Genomic DNA, 15810 nt, shown 5'->3' with positions numbered 1-15810 from the left:
GGGCCACAAAGAGAAAGCGTCTTATGTCAAAACCATTTTCAAATCCTACCACTAGATACCGCTAGATACATGGGAATATTTTTGTATCAACCATAGCTCGCTAAATCCACAGAACTTCCTGCTTAGAACTGTTCAGGAAAAAGAAATAATGGCGACGCTTCTGGGGTCCGAGTCCCCTTGGACTGGAGGAAAACGAAGCAGTCGCAATATCATTGCAAAGATCACACACAGTCAGATTGCAGGCCAGGGTTTCAGCAGAGGGACACAGGTAAGACAACTTGTGCGATGTCTTGGTAATGAAGGTATCTGAAAAGGAGGAGAACGACTGGCTGGGATTGCGTTTGTAACCCTGCTGAGAGCTAGCTAACGTTAGCATATATAGGGAAGCTAGCTATCTGTTTATCAGACTTGCTGGTTAGTTGGCTAACATTAGCTGCCTATGCTACAAAATGTGATAATTTCGCTATATGACAGTCAGATTACACCCGCAAATTAGCTACTTACAATAAAATGACAGTCGACAACCTTCATGTAGCCTGCACTTCTTAGCTCTTTTGTTGATTTAAGATAAAAATGTTGCTAAGTATATACACGCTAACCTTTTTTTTGCTGTAGCTAACGTAAGTAACTAGCTATCTTTGGTAGTATCGTATGTTTGTCTGTTCCCATCCATGACGTTACATACCATTGGTATCTGTAATTAGTTGTATCACTCAATGTTGTTATATTAGCGAACTACCTAACATTTGATGACTTTGCGAAACGGAATGAGTGCGCCACTGCTGCTAGCTCGCTTGCAGCTTAGTTTGGCTATCAGTTAGCTAATGTTAACTTGCTAACTAGCTTGGTTTTAGGTTTGATCAGCGAATTGGGAGCAAATAAGACATTGTATTTTGACAGGATGTTTTTCATCTGCTAGATAGAAACAAACGCGAAATAAGTTGGAACAACACGCGTGATTACGTAACGTTAACGACACCAGCCCCCAGCTACTTTAGTTTCCATTGATGGGTGCCGCCCATCTGTGACTGGGCTCAGTCATTATGCTGCTAACAGGTATTTTACCGAACTACCTACCTGTTTTTGCTCATGTGAGCCTCCCATTACTAGCCAGATAAATAAACCTTACAAGGGCAACAACTTTTATCTTTCATAATCTTGTGGAAATGGTCAGTGGTGGAAAAAGTACCCCATTTTTTTTTATACTTCAGTAAAAGTAAAGATGCCTTAAAAGAAAATTACTCAAATAAAAGTCACCCAGTAAAATACTACTTGAGTAAAAATCGAAAAGTATTTGGGTTTTAAATGTACTTAAGTATCAAAAGTAAAAGTATAAATCATTTAAAATGTCTTATATTAAGTAAACCAGACGACACGATTTTCTTGTTTTTTTATTATTTATGGATAGCCAGGGACACAGTTCAACACTGACACAATTTACAAACGAAGCATGTGTTTAGTGAGTCTGCCAGATCAGAGGCTGTAGGGATGACCAGGGATGTTCTCTTGATAAGTGCGTGAATTTAGACAATTGGCCTGTCCTGCTAAGCATTCAAAATGTAAGGAGTACTTTTGGGTGTCAGGGAAAATGTAAGGAGTAAATAGTACATCATTTTCTTTAGGAATGTAGTGGAGTAAAAGTTGTCAAAAATATAAATGGTAAAGTACAGATACCCCAAAAAACAACTTAGTAAGTATTTTTACACCACTGGAAGTGATACATTATACACTCATTCATGTGTGTATACAAATGGCTGCAGTTGACTAGATGGTGGTGATTTTAACATTTACATGACATTTTAGTCATTTAGCAGACGCTCTTATCCAGAGCGACTTACAGTAGTGAATGCATACATTTCATGCATTTTTTCCCCCGTACTGGTCCCCCGTGGGAATCAAACCCACAACCCTGGCGTTGCAAACACCATGCTCTACTAACTGAGCCACACTTGAATTATACATTTAACATGAAGAGCTACTTTGTTTATGCTGAGGATGTCTATCCTAGAATTACCCTCTGACTCCCTGCCCTTCTTCTATGGAGATCATGGCAGTCCGCAAACAAGAGTTTACAGTGCATGCCACCACCTACTGTACTGGAATGTACGCTCAATCATGATCTGCCTAATTCTGTACTACCATGAAAATAAAATCCAAAACCAAATAAATCCCTACTAACTTCTGCCACACCCTCCCCAAAAAACCCTTCCCTACCCCATTAAACTTGATCTATATTATGCTGAAACACTCCACCCTTAGGATTGTTCAGCATGTCAACAATCATTTCAACAGTAACATCTGTTACCCCCAATATCTCTTTTGCCATCTCCACAATAATGTTCAACTTGGCATTTCTGCTTTCAAATCAAATGTTATTTGTCTAATGCACCGAATACAACCGGTGTAGACCTTACCGTGAAATGCTTAGATACAAGCACTTAACCAACGATGCAGATTATTTTTTAAATAAATAAGAAAATATTTGCTTAAAATAAAAAATAATATTATAACACAATAAAATAACAAGAACGAGACTATATACGGGGGTACCGGTACCGAGTCAATGTGCGGGGGTACAGGTTAGTTGAGGTAAATTAGGTAATATGTACATGAAGGTAGGGGTAAAGTGACTATGCATAGATAATAAACAGCAAGTAGCAGCAGTGTAAAAAAGGGGGTCAATGCAAATTGTCCGGGTAGCCATTTGATTAACTGTTTAGCAGTCTTATGGCTTGGGGATAAAACAACAACCCAAGTTGTATTGCTAACCATACCAATAATAGCTATGAAGTCAACTCATAAGCGCAACATTTCTGAACATGTAATGGGGACGGGACAAAATTCTCTGATATTGAAACTAAGGAATCCTATGTGTACTTTTCAAGGCAACCTCAGACCTCAGCAGCACTGATAAGCTTTTACTTCTTTGCCTCATTCCATTCTTGTGAAATGTGGCCTGCTTAACTCACTGCCAACCTGCCGTAAAGAATAGAAAAGGCCTGTGTTGCTCCACCGATTCCAATAAAAAGTCTCAAATGGCAGTTTGAGCCACATTCCTCTCAAAGTTTCAGTAATAATTGAGTTATGAGAACTGAAAGTTATGTGCTCCATTTGTGAGGCATTTCATTTGGGCATGATTTGGAATGACTTCTGACTTAACTGGTGCCAGAAGATGGTCTCTGCGACTGGAATTTGGAGAGGATGTGATTATTTTGCACTAACATCTAAGACCTAGGCTTTTATTACATCTGTCTGAGGTTGTGTGGGTGTGCGGAGCGTAGGGTAAAATGATCAACTGTCAGTGGTCTTGTGACACGGGAACATACTGGAGACATTTTCTAAGCTCTTGCATATTTCCTGTATTCACCACTCATTCGTTGTGTTCCAGCTCCCAGAGGCTCTGCTCCAGGAGAGAGATAAGAGGGCCAAATGGCACGGCATCCCTGAGCTGCTGCAGAAGCTCCGTGAGAGCAGCCATCCTAACAGTGACCTCTCCCACACACACAGTGTACTAAAGGTACGCAGAAAATATATACACCACAACATCAACAAAGCGCAGGCTCCTAGGCTATAGGAGCCGACTGAATGTGTATAGTTTACTCTAAGATTAAGGCCTAATTATCCATCATTTTTAACAGGAACTATCATCCCTACTTTCCATGGAGGCGATGTCTTTTGTCACAGAAGACAGGAAGAATGCTCAAGAATCAACCTTTCCCAACACATACACCTTTGACCTCTTTGGTGGAGTAGATGTATGTTTACATACTGTTTATTATGCTCTTGTTACTAGTGTGTTCTGTGCTGTGATGGAAAGTAATCAACGACCCGTTTGAATGTCTTGAATCAGCCATGTCACCTCATTCTGCAGTGTATCAGTGCCTTCTGAGATATTATCAGGTGACGCTTGTTCACTGCATTCTTTTTTTTCCCCCCGTCCCTTCGAAGCTGCTTGTAGAGATCTTGATGAGGCCTACACTCACTATGCAGAAGAAGAAACCTCAAAGTAAGCAGTAGCACTTAGGTCTGCTATAAATCCTCTCTGAAGGCTGCACTTTTGACATAAGGGACCATTGCTATTCATGTCTGTGTCTCTTGTCCCTGCAGTGAATGATGACTTGGTCAAGGACTGCCTCAGTGTTCTTTATAACTGCTGTATATGTGTAAGTACCCTCACCGCAGACCATCACTTCATACGCAAAAAAAAAAAGGAGTCGTCATGTCTGCCTTTTCCTCTATAAACATGAATTAATCGTCAAATTTCTCCCCATATCTTCTCAGACGGAAGGGGTTACAAAGAGCCTTGCAGCCAGAGACGACTTTGTCCTGTTTCTCTTCACCTTGATGACGAACAAGAAGACGTTTCTACAGACTGCCACTTTAATCGAGGATATTCTCGGCGTCAAGAAGGTCAGGGCAACTTCACGGCAAAATCGTTAAATTATTTTCATTTATACTAATATTGTTCACACAGAGTATGAGGGTTTGCTCTAGGTAGAGATTTGGTGTCCATGATCATGTTATGCCGATGGTGATCCATTTGTTTGGTCCTGGTCTTCTCTCTGCCCCAGGACATGATCCAGTTGGAGGGGATTCCTAACCTGTCTGGTCTGGTCCAGAGCTTCGACCAGCAGCAGCTGGCTAACTTCTGTCGCATCCTCTCTGTCACCATCTCAGAACCCGACGTGAGAAATGATGACAAACACACCCTGCTGGCCAAGAATGCACAGCAGAAACGCAACGCAAGCCCCTCACGTGCAGAGGTCAATCAAGGTAGGACAGGGATACGGGAACACACTGGAGAAATGAGATTTTATTCTCACTATTTAGCTCAATTACCCTTTCTTAGGGTCTTGTTAAAGTATTGGTTTGATTCATCTGTTCATTTGTAGTACTCATTTAAATTCGATACCCTTATTCTGTCCAAACGTTTTGTCGTCGGTGCTCAACCTAAACCTATTGTAGAGTAACGTTACATGATCAGTTAATGAGCCCAACCTGCTTCCCTGTTCCCAGTTACCCTCCTGAACATCCCGGGCTTCATCGAGCGCCTGTGTAAGCTGGCCACCAGGAAGGTGTCTGAGGCCACCGGGGCGTCTAACTTCCTGCAGGAACTGGAGGACTGGTACACGTGGCTGGACAACGCCTTGGTGCTGGACGCCCTCATGCAGATGGCCACGGAGGAGGCTGAGCACAGCAGCACAGGTCAGCAGCCTCTCTCCTCCTGCTCTGTACCACTGCCTTAAACATCAGTTAATCACTCAAAAGGTCTAACATTAGATGCACCATTCTGCCTGTGAAATGTTTATTTATTGTACTATACAGAAATATCCTGGACATCTCGGTTGTCACCTACCCTTGTACCTCTGTACTTATCCATAAACATTTCTTCTCATTTTCATTTATTATTATTATTTTTTAACATCCTGTTGTGTCTCCTCCACAGAGTCATCAGATGAGAGTTCGATGGCCACCAGCCCTCTGAGGCACCGTCTGCCCCAGTCCATGAAGATCGTCCATGAGATCATGTACAAGGTGGAGGTGCTCTACGTGCTCTGTGTGCTGCTAATGGGCCGTCAGAGGAACCAGGTGAGGGGCTGGGAGACAAAGCAGACGCCTCACCTAGTACAGGGCCGGGCTCTCCGGTGTAGGCACTCCTGTGCTCTTGCGTGTATTTGACCACCTGATCCATCTTCCTCAGGTACACAAGATGTTAGCAGAGTTCCGTCTGATCCCAGGTCTCAACAACCTGTTTGACAAGCTGATCTGGAGGAAGTACACCTCGTCCGATCACGTGGTGCATGGCCAGAATGAGAACTGTGACTGCAGTCCGGTAAGCAGTGCACTCGTCTCTCACTGAGCTGTCCCTGGACATGATCAGTGGCTTTTTCTAGGATTCTTCCTCTGGGTTCATATTACCATTGCTGTGTTATAACATTTGCAGTATCAATCACGCTGATTCTGTCCTTCCCTCAGGAAATATCCTTCAAGATCCAGTTTCTGAGGCTTCTCCAGAGCTTCAGTGACCACCACGAGTGAGTAACCTTCAAACAGTCTGTTTGACTGAAAGTTCCCCGTTAGTTTCACTTGAATTTAACAAACATTTTCTTTATTTCAGGAACAAGTACCTTCTTCTGAACAGTCATGAGCTGAACGAGCTGAGTGCCATTTCTCTGAAAGCCAACATACCGGAGGTGGAGGCCTTAGTCAATACAGATAGGTATGCATCCTAAATTGAACCTTTATTTAACTAGGCAAGTCAGTTAGGAACAAATTCTTATTTACAATGACAGCCTACCCCGCCCAAACCCAGATGACGCTGGGCCAATTGTGCGCCGCCCTATGGGACTCCCAATCACGGCCGGATGTGATACAGCCTGGAGTTGTCCCATCATCTACTTCCACCTTTTTGACTCCACCCTCAATACGTCACACTACAGTGCAAAAGAGGCATCATGTTCTCTGAAACCTCAAATGCAATCCCATATTGTGTGTCCTAAATCTGTTGTGAGTGATTCACACACGAACGCACTCACCCTGTCTCCTTGTGCTCCTGCAGGAGTCTAGTGTGCGATGGGAAGAAGGGTCTCCTCACACGTCTGCTCGCCGTCATGAAGAGGGAGCCTCCCGACTCCTCCTTTAGGTTCTGGCAGGCCAGGGCAGTGGAGAGTTTCCTCCGTGGAGCCACCTCCTATGCGGACCAGATGTTTCTGCTGAAGAGGGGGCTGCTAGAACACATCTTGTTCTGCATCATAGACAGTGGCTGTAAATCCAGAGATGTCCTGCAGAGCTACTTTGACCTGCTGGGGGAACTCATGAAGTTCAACATCGACGCCTTCAAGAGGTTCAACAAATATGTCAGCACAGACGACAAGGTGAAACCCTTAGCGAGCAGCATCCCCCCCCCCCCCCCCCCTCAATGTGAGAGGAACCTGTCAGTCCTTTCAATCGTCCCAGAAAATACATGAAATAATGCAATATAGATTCTTATAATCATATATAAGTAATCTCAATGTACCCAAGTTTTTGCGATGTGTATGTTCTATAATGCTGTGTCCCCCATCCCTCTGTTCGGCTCGGCTGCAGTTCCAGACCTTCATGACCCAGATCAACAGTTCCCTGGTGGACTCCAACATGCTGGTGCGCTGCATCGTCCTGTCCCTCGACCGCTTCGAGAGCCAGACAGAGGACGTGAAAGGTAAGCCGCACTGTCTATTCCCATAGTAAGTGAATGGAACGATGAGAGAGGGTCACAAGTAGGATCACAAGCTGCCAATGTTGGAATGAATTCAAGCTTTGAGTGCATTGTAATGGTGCTGTTCCTGATGTAATTGTTGCTGGTTGTGGTCCTGCAGTGGTGGAGGTGCTGTCTGAATGCTGTCTGCTGTCCTACATGGCCCGGGTGGAGAACAGGCTGTCCTTCCTCTTCAGGCTGGTCAATGTCATCAACGTGCAGACTCTCACACAGGTCTCTCCATCACCAGACAAACCCACACCTCTGTACCTCTCTTTCAGGATAAGAGGAATGTGTCCTCAGTTTGTTAGGGTTTGAGGTTGTTGTTCTCCCAACATCTGGCGCTGACATGTCCCCCTCTGCCCTGCCCATCCCCTGGCCCAGGAGAATGTGAGCTGTCTGAACACCAGCCTGGTGGTCCTGATGCTGGCCAGGAGGCGGGGTAAACTTCCCTTCTACCTCAACACATTGAGAGAGAAGGAGTATGCAGAGAAATACCCTGGCTGCCTGCTAAACAACTTCCACAACCTGCTGCGCTTCTGGCAGCGCCACTACCTCAACAAGGACAAGGACAGCACCTGTCTGGAGAACGTGAGTGTCCTCGCCCTGCTCTGTCCCAAACGGGAAAAACAGATTTATTTTCTTCAAAAGATATTATGCAGGGATGCAAACTTGCCGCTTCTTGGCGATTATTCACAGTTTTGATCTAAAAATAGGTCATTCACATGAATTGTGTAGATCCGTAAAAAGAAAGTATGTTTGGGGGGGGGTCTGACAAAGTGCGCAGACGCAGAGTGTCACCCATTGAGCTATAAAAGAGAGGTGCGAACAGAATCTCAATTGGACACTCCTCGCGTCCTCTCTCCCCGCCTCCTTCGCAAAACCCATTGGAGGAGAAGATCAGAGGGGAGGGACCTCTGGCTTTCACATCCATTGGGGTTTGAGGAGTGAGGAGAATGCAATTGAGGTTCTCCCACTGTGTGCTCACTAACGTTACCTTCTCTGGCGGCTGAGTCATCATCCACTCCACCCAACAAACTTTGTTCCTGACTGGGAAATTTGGAATGCAACTTGAGGTAAGCAACCTGTGTTTGAAATAATGCTGCGCTTATACTTGATACATGCAACTATAATTTGCTTATGTTTAGGGCTGTGGCAGTCACAAAATTTAGTCAGCCAGTGATTGCCAAGCAAATAACTGCCGGTCTCACGGTAATTGCCCGTCAATTAACATAAACACATTTAGCATCTCCTGGCTTCCACACACAGCCTACAAGCCACTGATGCTGACCTTTGGAACATCTACATTTTAAAAAAGTATAATAAATCCTTGTAATATATCTTACACCTTCACAATAAATCCATTATTTATTTTAGACATGTCTAAAGAAACATGATATGAAGAAAATGTAGTCTTATTTCAGAATAACAGAATAGCATACTTGAGTTATCCTGATCTGGCTATGCCATATGGCTGTGGGCTACACTAGTTCATTTAGCAGACAAGATTTTCTTTGAATTCCGTGGCATTATTTTTCTAGTATGAAGAATACTATTGAACAAAGCTGAATAAAATAGAAAGGATATTTTCACCAAACAATTTGAGGGAGTGCACACATGCAGCTATTCTGTGTTGAGCCCTTAACAAAGAAATAGGTACTCCTATATGCTTAATTTATAGTTATTAATGTAACTTTAGTTGTTCTACATATGTTGGGCTTTACGTTTGTATTTTTAATACATTGTAAGGCTGCATGATGCGACTAATGATTTGAAAAAAGTTGCTAGAAAGGCATGAGCTCTGCTTTGTTTTTTGCACGGACTGTACACAATACATCAGTCTCTCATTCACAATTTGACAAGCACTTGATAATGCCTCGAATACATGCCTTTTGTGGCCGTTGTGCCCTTGGGCTAAGTATAATCATTTATAATGCCCCTCTCCCTGAGTGCTGCATGCGCTGAAGCACCTCTCACTCACATGGCTCTCCATCACATGATCAGGTCTTCCTCGCAGGCTACAAGTGAACGCAACTGCGTGCATTCTTATCCAATTCCAAGGTGCATATTGAAAATATTGAAGAACTGTCCACATTTACATTTCATCATCCAACCAGATGAGTAGGCCTAACTAACAGCAAAGGCACTATCCTATGTCAATCTACTATCCCCATAGTACAAAAGTCGACCTATTCTGTGCGAGAAATAAATATTCCAAACATAGTCTGGGACAGTTGTGGGATGCGATAGATTCCAAATTAATACAACCACTAGAATCCATAACTGTTTTTATGCAATGAGGCTGATGCAACAGATCAGAACATTTAGCTTAAAATGCTGATAGCCTAAAAGTGTATTTCTTCACATTATAAGCACAGCAATGCGCACATGGCAGTAGGCTATAAGCGTGAATGTTCCATTAGCGGGAAAACACCATTATCAAAAGTGACTGTAAATGTGATTATGCATGTCATGCTTTTATTGTAAAGGTGCATTTTTATGGTGAAAATTATCTTCCCTAAACTTGAAACTCACACGCCAGTTAGGCTCTTTACAAACCTTGTAAAGAGGATTAATGTGCTTCATTTTAAGAAGTTATTTGGCAACTTTAGTTGTGATACAAACCGTATTAGACCATATATAGGCCTATGACCAAGGCTATATGAGGTGTGCAACTATGATTTGAAAAAGTCACAAAAAAAAGCATTGTTTCTTGCCTTACGCTTTGGGCATTATTCACAAGTGATCATATAGAATTCACATGTGATAGGCTGGTATTGTCACCCATCAGACTATTCTTGATTTAATCATGTCTTTACATATACAAAATAATATATGTGTGAAATTTGTTTTGATTTAGAATGGACCGTTTATCATGCACCTGTCAAAAAAAGTTTATACATCTATGCACTTAAATTGCGAATGGAGGACACTTTTCCCCGTGGTTTATTTTCATGCCAGTCAGGTAGGCTATACTCCTGTTGTAAAGAGAAGCAATGTGCTTAATATTAGGAAAGTTAAGAAATAAATATAGTAGACCTAGCCTATAGAAAGCTGATGGGGTGCTCCTATTTTTAATAGAGCCAATCACTGTGTTTTCTCACGCAATTGCGTAGCCTATAGAAATGTTGCGCAACATGAGATCATGGGCTCTCACGAAGTGTTTGATTAGATTTTCGATCACATTTGCATTGATGTCCGAGTGATTAGAGGAACAATGGAGTGCAGAGTACCAGGCAGTTACGAAATGTGGTAGGCTACTAATGAGCATCAGAGCTTGGAGAACCCTAATTACCGTGACTAAACGGACACGTGGAATTTGACTGCCTTCGTGACTCGTAACCGCCGGGGTGGCGGTGATACGATTACCACAACAGCCGTACTTATGTTTCAATAGCGCAAATTATTACACACACACAGTTATTAACGTTAGCTAGCGAACTACTTTTGCATCTATGCTGACAAGCTAAAATAGAATATCAGAGTTCAGAGTGTGATGTCCATATATGTCAAATCGGATAGCTTCATCCAATAATATCACGTGTGACAGCTGTGAGCAGCCAGTCACATCCCCTAACCAGCCATTAGTCTGCTCAGCTGCTTCTCTCCAGACCCGGCGCCAGGATAAAGTGACTAGGGGGGCGGTTGACATTTTTGGGGGGGGTTCTTCAATTCTTTGGGGGGGGGGGGAGTTCTTGCATTGGAATTTTATATTGAGTTCTGCTTATATCACGCTACACCACAATAGCCATGAAGTTAAAATGGCGAGACTCTTGAGACCATTGAGTGATTTTTGAAGTGACAGGTTGGCACAACATCTGTAGCCCATCTCTGCTGCTTATCACACTAAAGCAAGGCTGTTTTGGTAATGAATAGAGGCAACAAGATAAATAGGGTAAGTCACCTATTACCAACAGCCTGTGAATGTAGCCATGAACACTGCTGTCTTTATAAATGCTGGAAGTAGTAGCCAAGTTATTCAAAATCAGATAGATTGTGTCATGCTTTTATCAATGTTTAGGCTAGTTACATTAACAGTAAACAAATGCAATAAACAAAAGGCAAATGATACTCCTCCACTGCACTGTTGGAGCTAGGAACACAAGCATTTCGCTACACCCGCCATAACATCTGCTAAATATGTGCATGTGATCAATAAAATGTGATTTGAATGGAGATCCAAATAACCAAAACACAGCCTACTACAGTGAGATGCAGCCCTGCACAGCTGGCTTGCCAAATAGGCCTATACAGGCCCTCTTCTTCGCTCATGAGTTCAGCGACACGTTGTGATATGGAACTATACACTTATGTGGATTAAATTCGACCCACGTAATCAATTAAACAAGGCCAGCCTACCATAAACATGTTTCCAGAGTATTGAGATTTTTCAAATATGTATTATGTACTTGTTATTCTCTGAAAATATGTAACGTTTGTCACCTTTTTGGGCCCTCGCCGGTTTGCGTCCCTGTTATGAGCTCACCCGATCTAGTTGTAGACCGAAGACTGGCTGGCCTGTCATTTAACTAGCCTTTGACTAAACTTAAAATTCAAATCTTGCAAGGTGTAGTGAGGGGCCATTTAGTCAGAGACTAGCTCAGTGGTACGCAGCTGGGTGCGTCTCGGAAGACGCGGGAGGAGGCCAATATTCAAGTCCTGTAAATGTGCTTCTGTTTTCATTGGTCGGTGTCCACCACATTTTGTTGGGGTACCGGGCAGGTGCGTGGTAGTATTTTGTATTTCCTAAGACCGGGGAAAGTTTCACTTTGCGATTTTGCGCTACTCCACTTACCATGAATATCCCATTCTCTTTGGGTAAAAAGTGTGTTTTACAAGGCTTAACCCCCTGTTTCCTCTCTCCCTCAGAGCTCCTGCATCCCCTTTGACTACTGGAAGGAGACAGTGTCAGTGCTGCTGGGCTCAGACAGGACTTCTCTGTGTGCCATAGCCAGCTACATAGACGAGCCCTTCATGGACCTGGACAGGGACCTGCTGGAGGATTAACCCATACAGGAGGATTTGGGTGTGGCTGGGCTGGTGGAGGGGGTAGGGGGTTGCTGGGGTATGGACACCTATCATGAGTGATGACCATGCCAGAAAGCTAGAGCAGGACTGTAACTGTGGCTGGACACAGAGACTCGTTGCTATGCTGTCTGTAACTAGGCCAGGAGGCTGTTACTGAAGGGGGGGGGGGGGGATTCTACAATCCTGGCCATCTTCGCTCCTCGCTCCATTCTCTTCGGAGGAGAAGGGGCGAGACTGTACCTGTTTGTCTGTCCATCCCAGACCCTACAGTAGAGAGATACATTTCTTGGACCTTGAAATACTCCTGTGTTGGTGGTTTGCTTTAGGTGAAATCAAATAGCCTTTTATATATTACATAAATATATTGAAAAATCTATACGTACGATGCAACAAATTAGATAGGGTCTATCTATCCATCTAACACAGAAAATGGTTTGTTTTCACTGTGGGGGACTTGTTATAAGAGGGGAGGCCCAGAGTGTGTCTGAAGACTAGTCCCCCCTGCGTCTCCTCTAGCCCGCATGGCTCTCTTAGAGATGCAGTAGTAGAGAAGGGAAGTGTTGACTCCATGTCTGGGAGCCTAAGAGGGCTGCTCATGACTGGATGCAGAGATGGCATCAGTCTTGTCCAGTGGTCTTTTGAATGAATGGCTTCGTCTCTGATCTGTATGTGTATGTAGGGCTCTCTCTCTTAGGGGAATCTAGTCGACTGGTACTTGTAGCTTTACTCAGCCCGTCCAGGTAGCTTGTGGATCTGTTGATGGTTTACATTCTATGGGGTCCTGTGGTGGATGAGATGGGGCTGGATGGGACCCCCCACTCACCTGAAGTCACCAACCCCTTCATGACTTTACCCCAACACAAGGAAACATTTTCCTTTCTGTTTTTCAGACATTGTTTTTGTTTTTCATCTTGTTAAGAGAATAGTTTTTAGTTCTAAATAAAGTGTAGATAAAAGGAAGAAAACATTGCACTGTTTAAATTGTTTTGTTTATTTTGATGACCGATGTTTTCATTTTGTATCAGACTTCGTATGCATCAAGTGAAAGGGGGTTTGGTAAAATAATAAACTATGCAGGCTGTAGTATTTAATCCCACTCTCTGTCGCCGACCGTTCTCACAACAAGTTCCTTAACCTCTTATCCTTCAACCAACAGCCACGCTGTGCTGCATCACTTGATTGTTCTCTAATCGTCCACTTAACTCTTGACTGCTCTTATCTTACCATGAGCTTAGACTTCGACAATCTTCATGTCTTTGTGACGATTCTGTGCTTGGTGTCACCTCTAATGTGATTGGCTGAAGAGGGAAACGGGAGTGGTTATATTGCTATGGCTCCTCTGGCTAGAATGTGCTGATGTTGCAGAGGCAATGGATGCCGAGTAAGCATTTAGCAAAAAAAACGAGTCCAAGAAATTGACCAATGATTGAGCTACCTCATTTTTCAACCCAGCAAGCACCAATTGGATCACTCACAAGTTGTATGTCGAAATGGAACTAATCCTGTTCAAGTGTTTTTCTTTGCTTTCATACATTCATTCTTGTGAACGTACAATCTGTTCATAATCTGTTTTTCCCTAACAGTTGGTATTGCTACATGACCACAGGCTTTCCTACGATGTGTGTTCTCGCGCCATTTGGTTTCTTTACCTACCTACACTTCACCACTACTTAATGTGGATGACTTGTGTTCATATACATCATGGAAGGAGCCTGCAATGTTCATAGGAGTTCTACCGGTGCAGCACCATTTAGGTCATTCTGTGTGTCCAGTCTTCTAGTGTTTGGAACAGAACTGTTGCCATGAGAACTCTGTGCATGTTCCACGCTCCCCAAGAGTCGTGATTGCCTGTGGAATAGCATATTGTCTGTTGTTTTTTTTGGGGGGGGGGGGGGGGGGGGGGGTTGGCATCTGGTGCAGAGTAGATAACCTACTTTAAAGAAATCTGGTCTTAATTGCTAGATATAACTTTGAAAATCAAACGCAGTACTGTATTTCTATACTATCCCTCGTTAACAGCCACCCAGATTTTGTACTGTTGAAACATTGTACATACTGTATATTTGGTTTTGTGCAGATTTGCTTCACACTAAGAACTCAGACACTTCAGAAGCAGCCTATATACATTAAGTCCAATACAAAAAAAAATGGAAAGTCTGACTTGACATTTTTAGTTGGTAATTGGTGCTTAATTATTTGAATTTGATTGTATTCCTAGTCTCCTACCCTTCTTACATCAGGTACATTATTTGATGGAATTGTTACTGTTCTTTGGCATACATGCCAAGTTAGTTTCCTTTGTTTGTCATTGGAGATGAATAATAAAAAGCATATGGTGCGTGTATACCTAGAGAAATTAGATCAGCAAACCTTTATCATGTTTTCTGAAACATGATCAAATCATTTTTGTATGTTTATATTTTGCTTTGACATTGGATATTGGGGTGGTGATGTTTTAGTGTACATTGGATTTACCCCCCCCCCCCCCCCCCTCACACACCACTCCTAATCCTGACTCAATCCACAACAATCCCCCTAAAATTCAATTTCACACCCGTTTTCTTAATCTTATGTTTAATTTAAGTCTTGTTTGTGAATTTAATACAATGATAATCCTAATAAATTCTCAACTTTCTCTTGAGTGTGTGCCTGGTGTATTTTGTCACAGTGGTTTTACGGATGGGACACCGATAATGGTAATGTGTGGTGGGCGCTTATATTTGTCCTGGTGAACGTCGGCTGTGTGCAGCAGGCAGCCGTCCTCTTTCCTCTGACCACAGAACATTGGGTGTAATTTACTTTTAATTTCCTTACGATTCCATGCGTTGATCACTACCATCACTCACTGCATCTCCACGTACCACACTGACTGCAGATAGTAATGTGGGTGGTAGGTAGCCTAGCGGTTACAGCGTTGGGCCAGTAACCGAAAGATCGCTGGTTTGAATATCTGAGCCGACAAGATAGAAAAAAATCTGTCTGTACACATGAGCAAAGGCACTTAACCGTAATACGCTGCAGAGGCACTGTACTACTATGGCTGATCCTGTTAAACATGTGTCCAACTCATTCCACAGAGGGCTGAGTGTCTGAGTTTTCACTTCTCCCTTAGTAAGGAACTCCCCTAAAAACAAAAACCAGCAGACACCAGCAGACACTAGGCCAGCGTTTCCCAAAGTCAATACTTGGAACCTCAAAGGGTGCACGTTTTGGTTTTTGCCCTAACACTACACAGCTGATTCAAATGATCAACGCTTGCTGGTTTGGGAAACCTTGCACTAGGCCCTCCATGGAATGAGTCGACACCTCTGCTGTAAAACAACACCTTTCACTGCACCTATCTGGTGAGACAAATTGTACTATAGATGCTTTTAGAAGTCTTTATTGGGTCTGTATTGCACTCCCACAGTCACACCACAACTGTTGCAGCTGGCTGGCTGTGATATCTTTGGTTTGGTAGTTATCCTCTGGATTACTCTGCGAGCTGAAACACACAAGAGAAACACAGTATGTTTCAATAACAACCACCGATAATACTGAGGGCATGG

General features: G+C 43.2%; 1 protein-coding gene and 1 pseudogene across 2 annotated transcripts in view; one reads left to right on the top strand and one right to left on the bottom strand.

Annotated features, from left to right (window-relative positions):
- The first annotated feature begins 71 nt into the window (after nt 1-71).
- Nucleotides 72-14903, top strand: trpc4apa (transient receptor potential cation channel, subfamily C, member 4 associated protein a). Its single transcript, XM_014166487.3, has 17 exons — nt 72-268; nt 3389-3517; nt 3639-3755; nt 3949-4006; nt 4108-4163; nt 4282-4410; nt 4572-4773; nt 5017-5205; nt 5447-5589; nt 5702-5833; nt 5977-6035; nt 6119-6220; nt 6560-6875; nt 7087-7198; nt 7356-7468; nt 7619-7825; nt 12104-14903. The coding sequence occupies exons 1-17, from the start codon at nt 149-151 to the stop codon at nt 12239-12241; spliced, it is 2322 nt and encodes a 773-aa protein (XP_014021962.1). The 5' UTR covers nt 72-148; the 3' UTR covers nt 12242-14903.
- Nucleotides 14739-15810, bottom strand: part of LOC106582783 (myosin-7-like) — a 29162-nt pseudogene continuing 28090 nt past the window's right edge. Inside the window, exon 36 of the transcript XR_014382258.1 lies at nt 14739-15746. The product of XR_014382258.1 is annotated as a myosin-7-like (transcript). The remainder of the gene's footprint in view (nt 15747-15810) is intronic.

This window comes from Salmo salar, chromosome 22, assembly GCF_965601325.2.
Source record: "Salmo salar chromosome 22, fSalSal1, whole genome shotgun sequence".
Classification (NCBI taxonomy): Eukaryota; Metazoa; Chordata; class Actinopteri; order Salmoniformes; family Salmonidae; genus Salmo; species Salmo salar.
The sequence above is the reverse complement of the archived record's forward strand: the minus strand, read 5'-3'. Positions and strand labels throughout refer to the sequence as shown.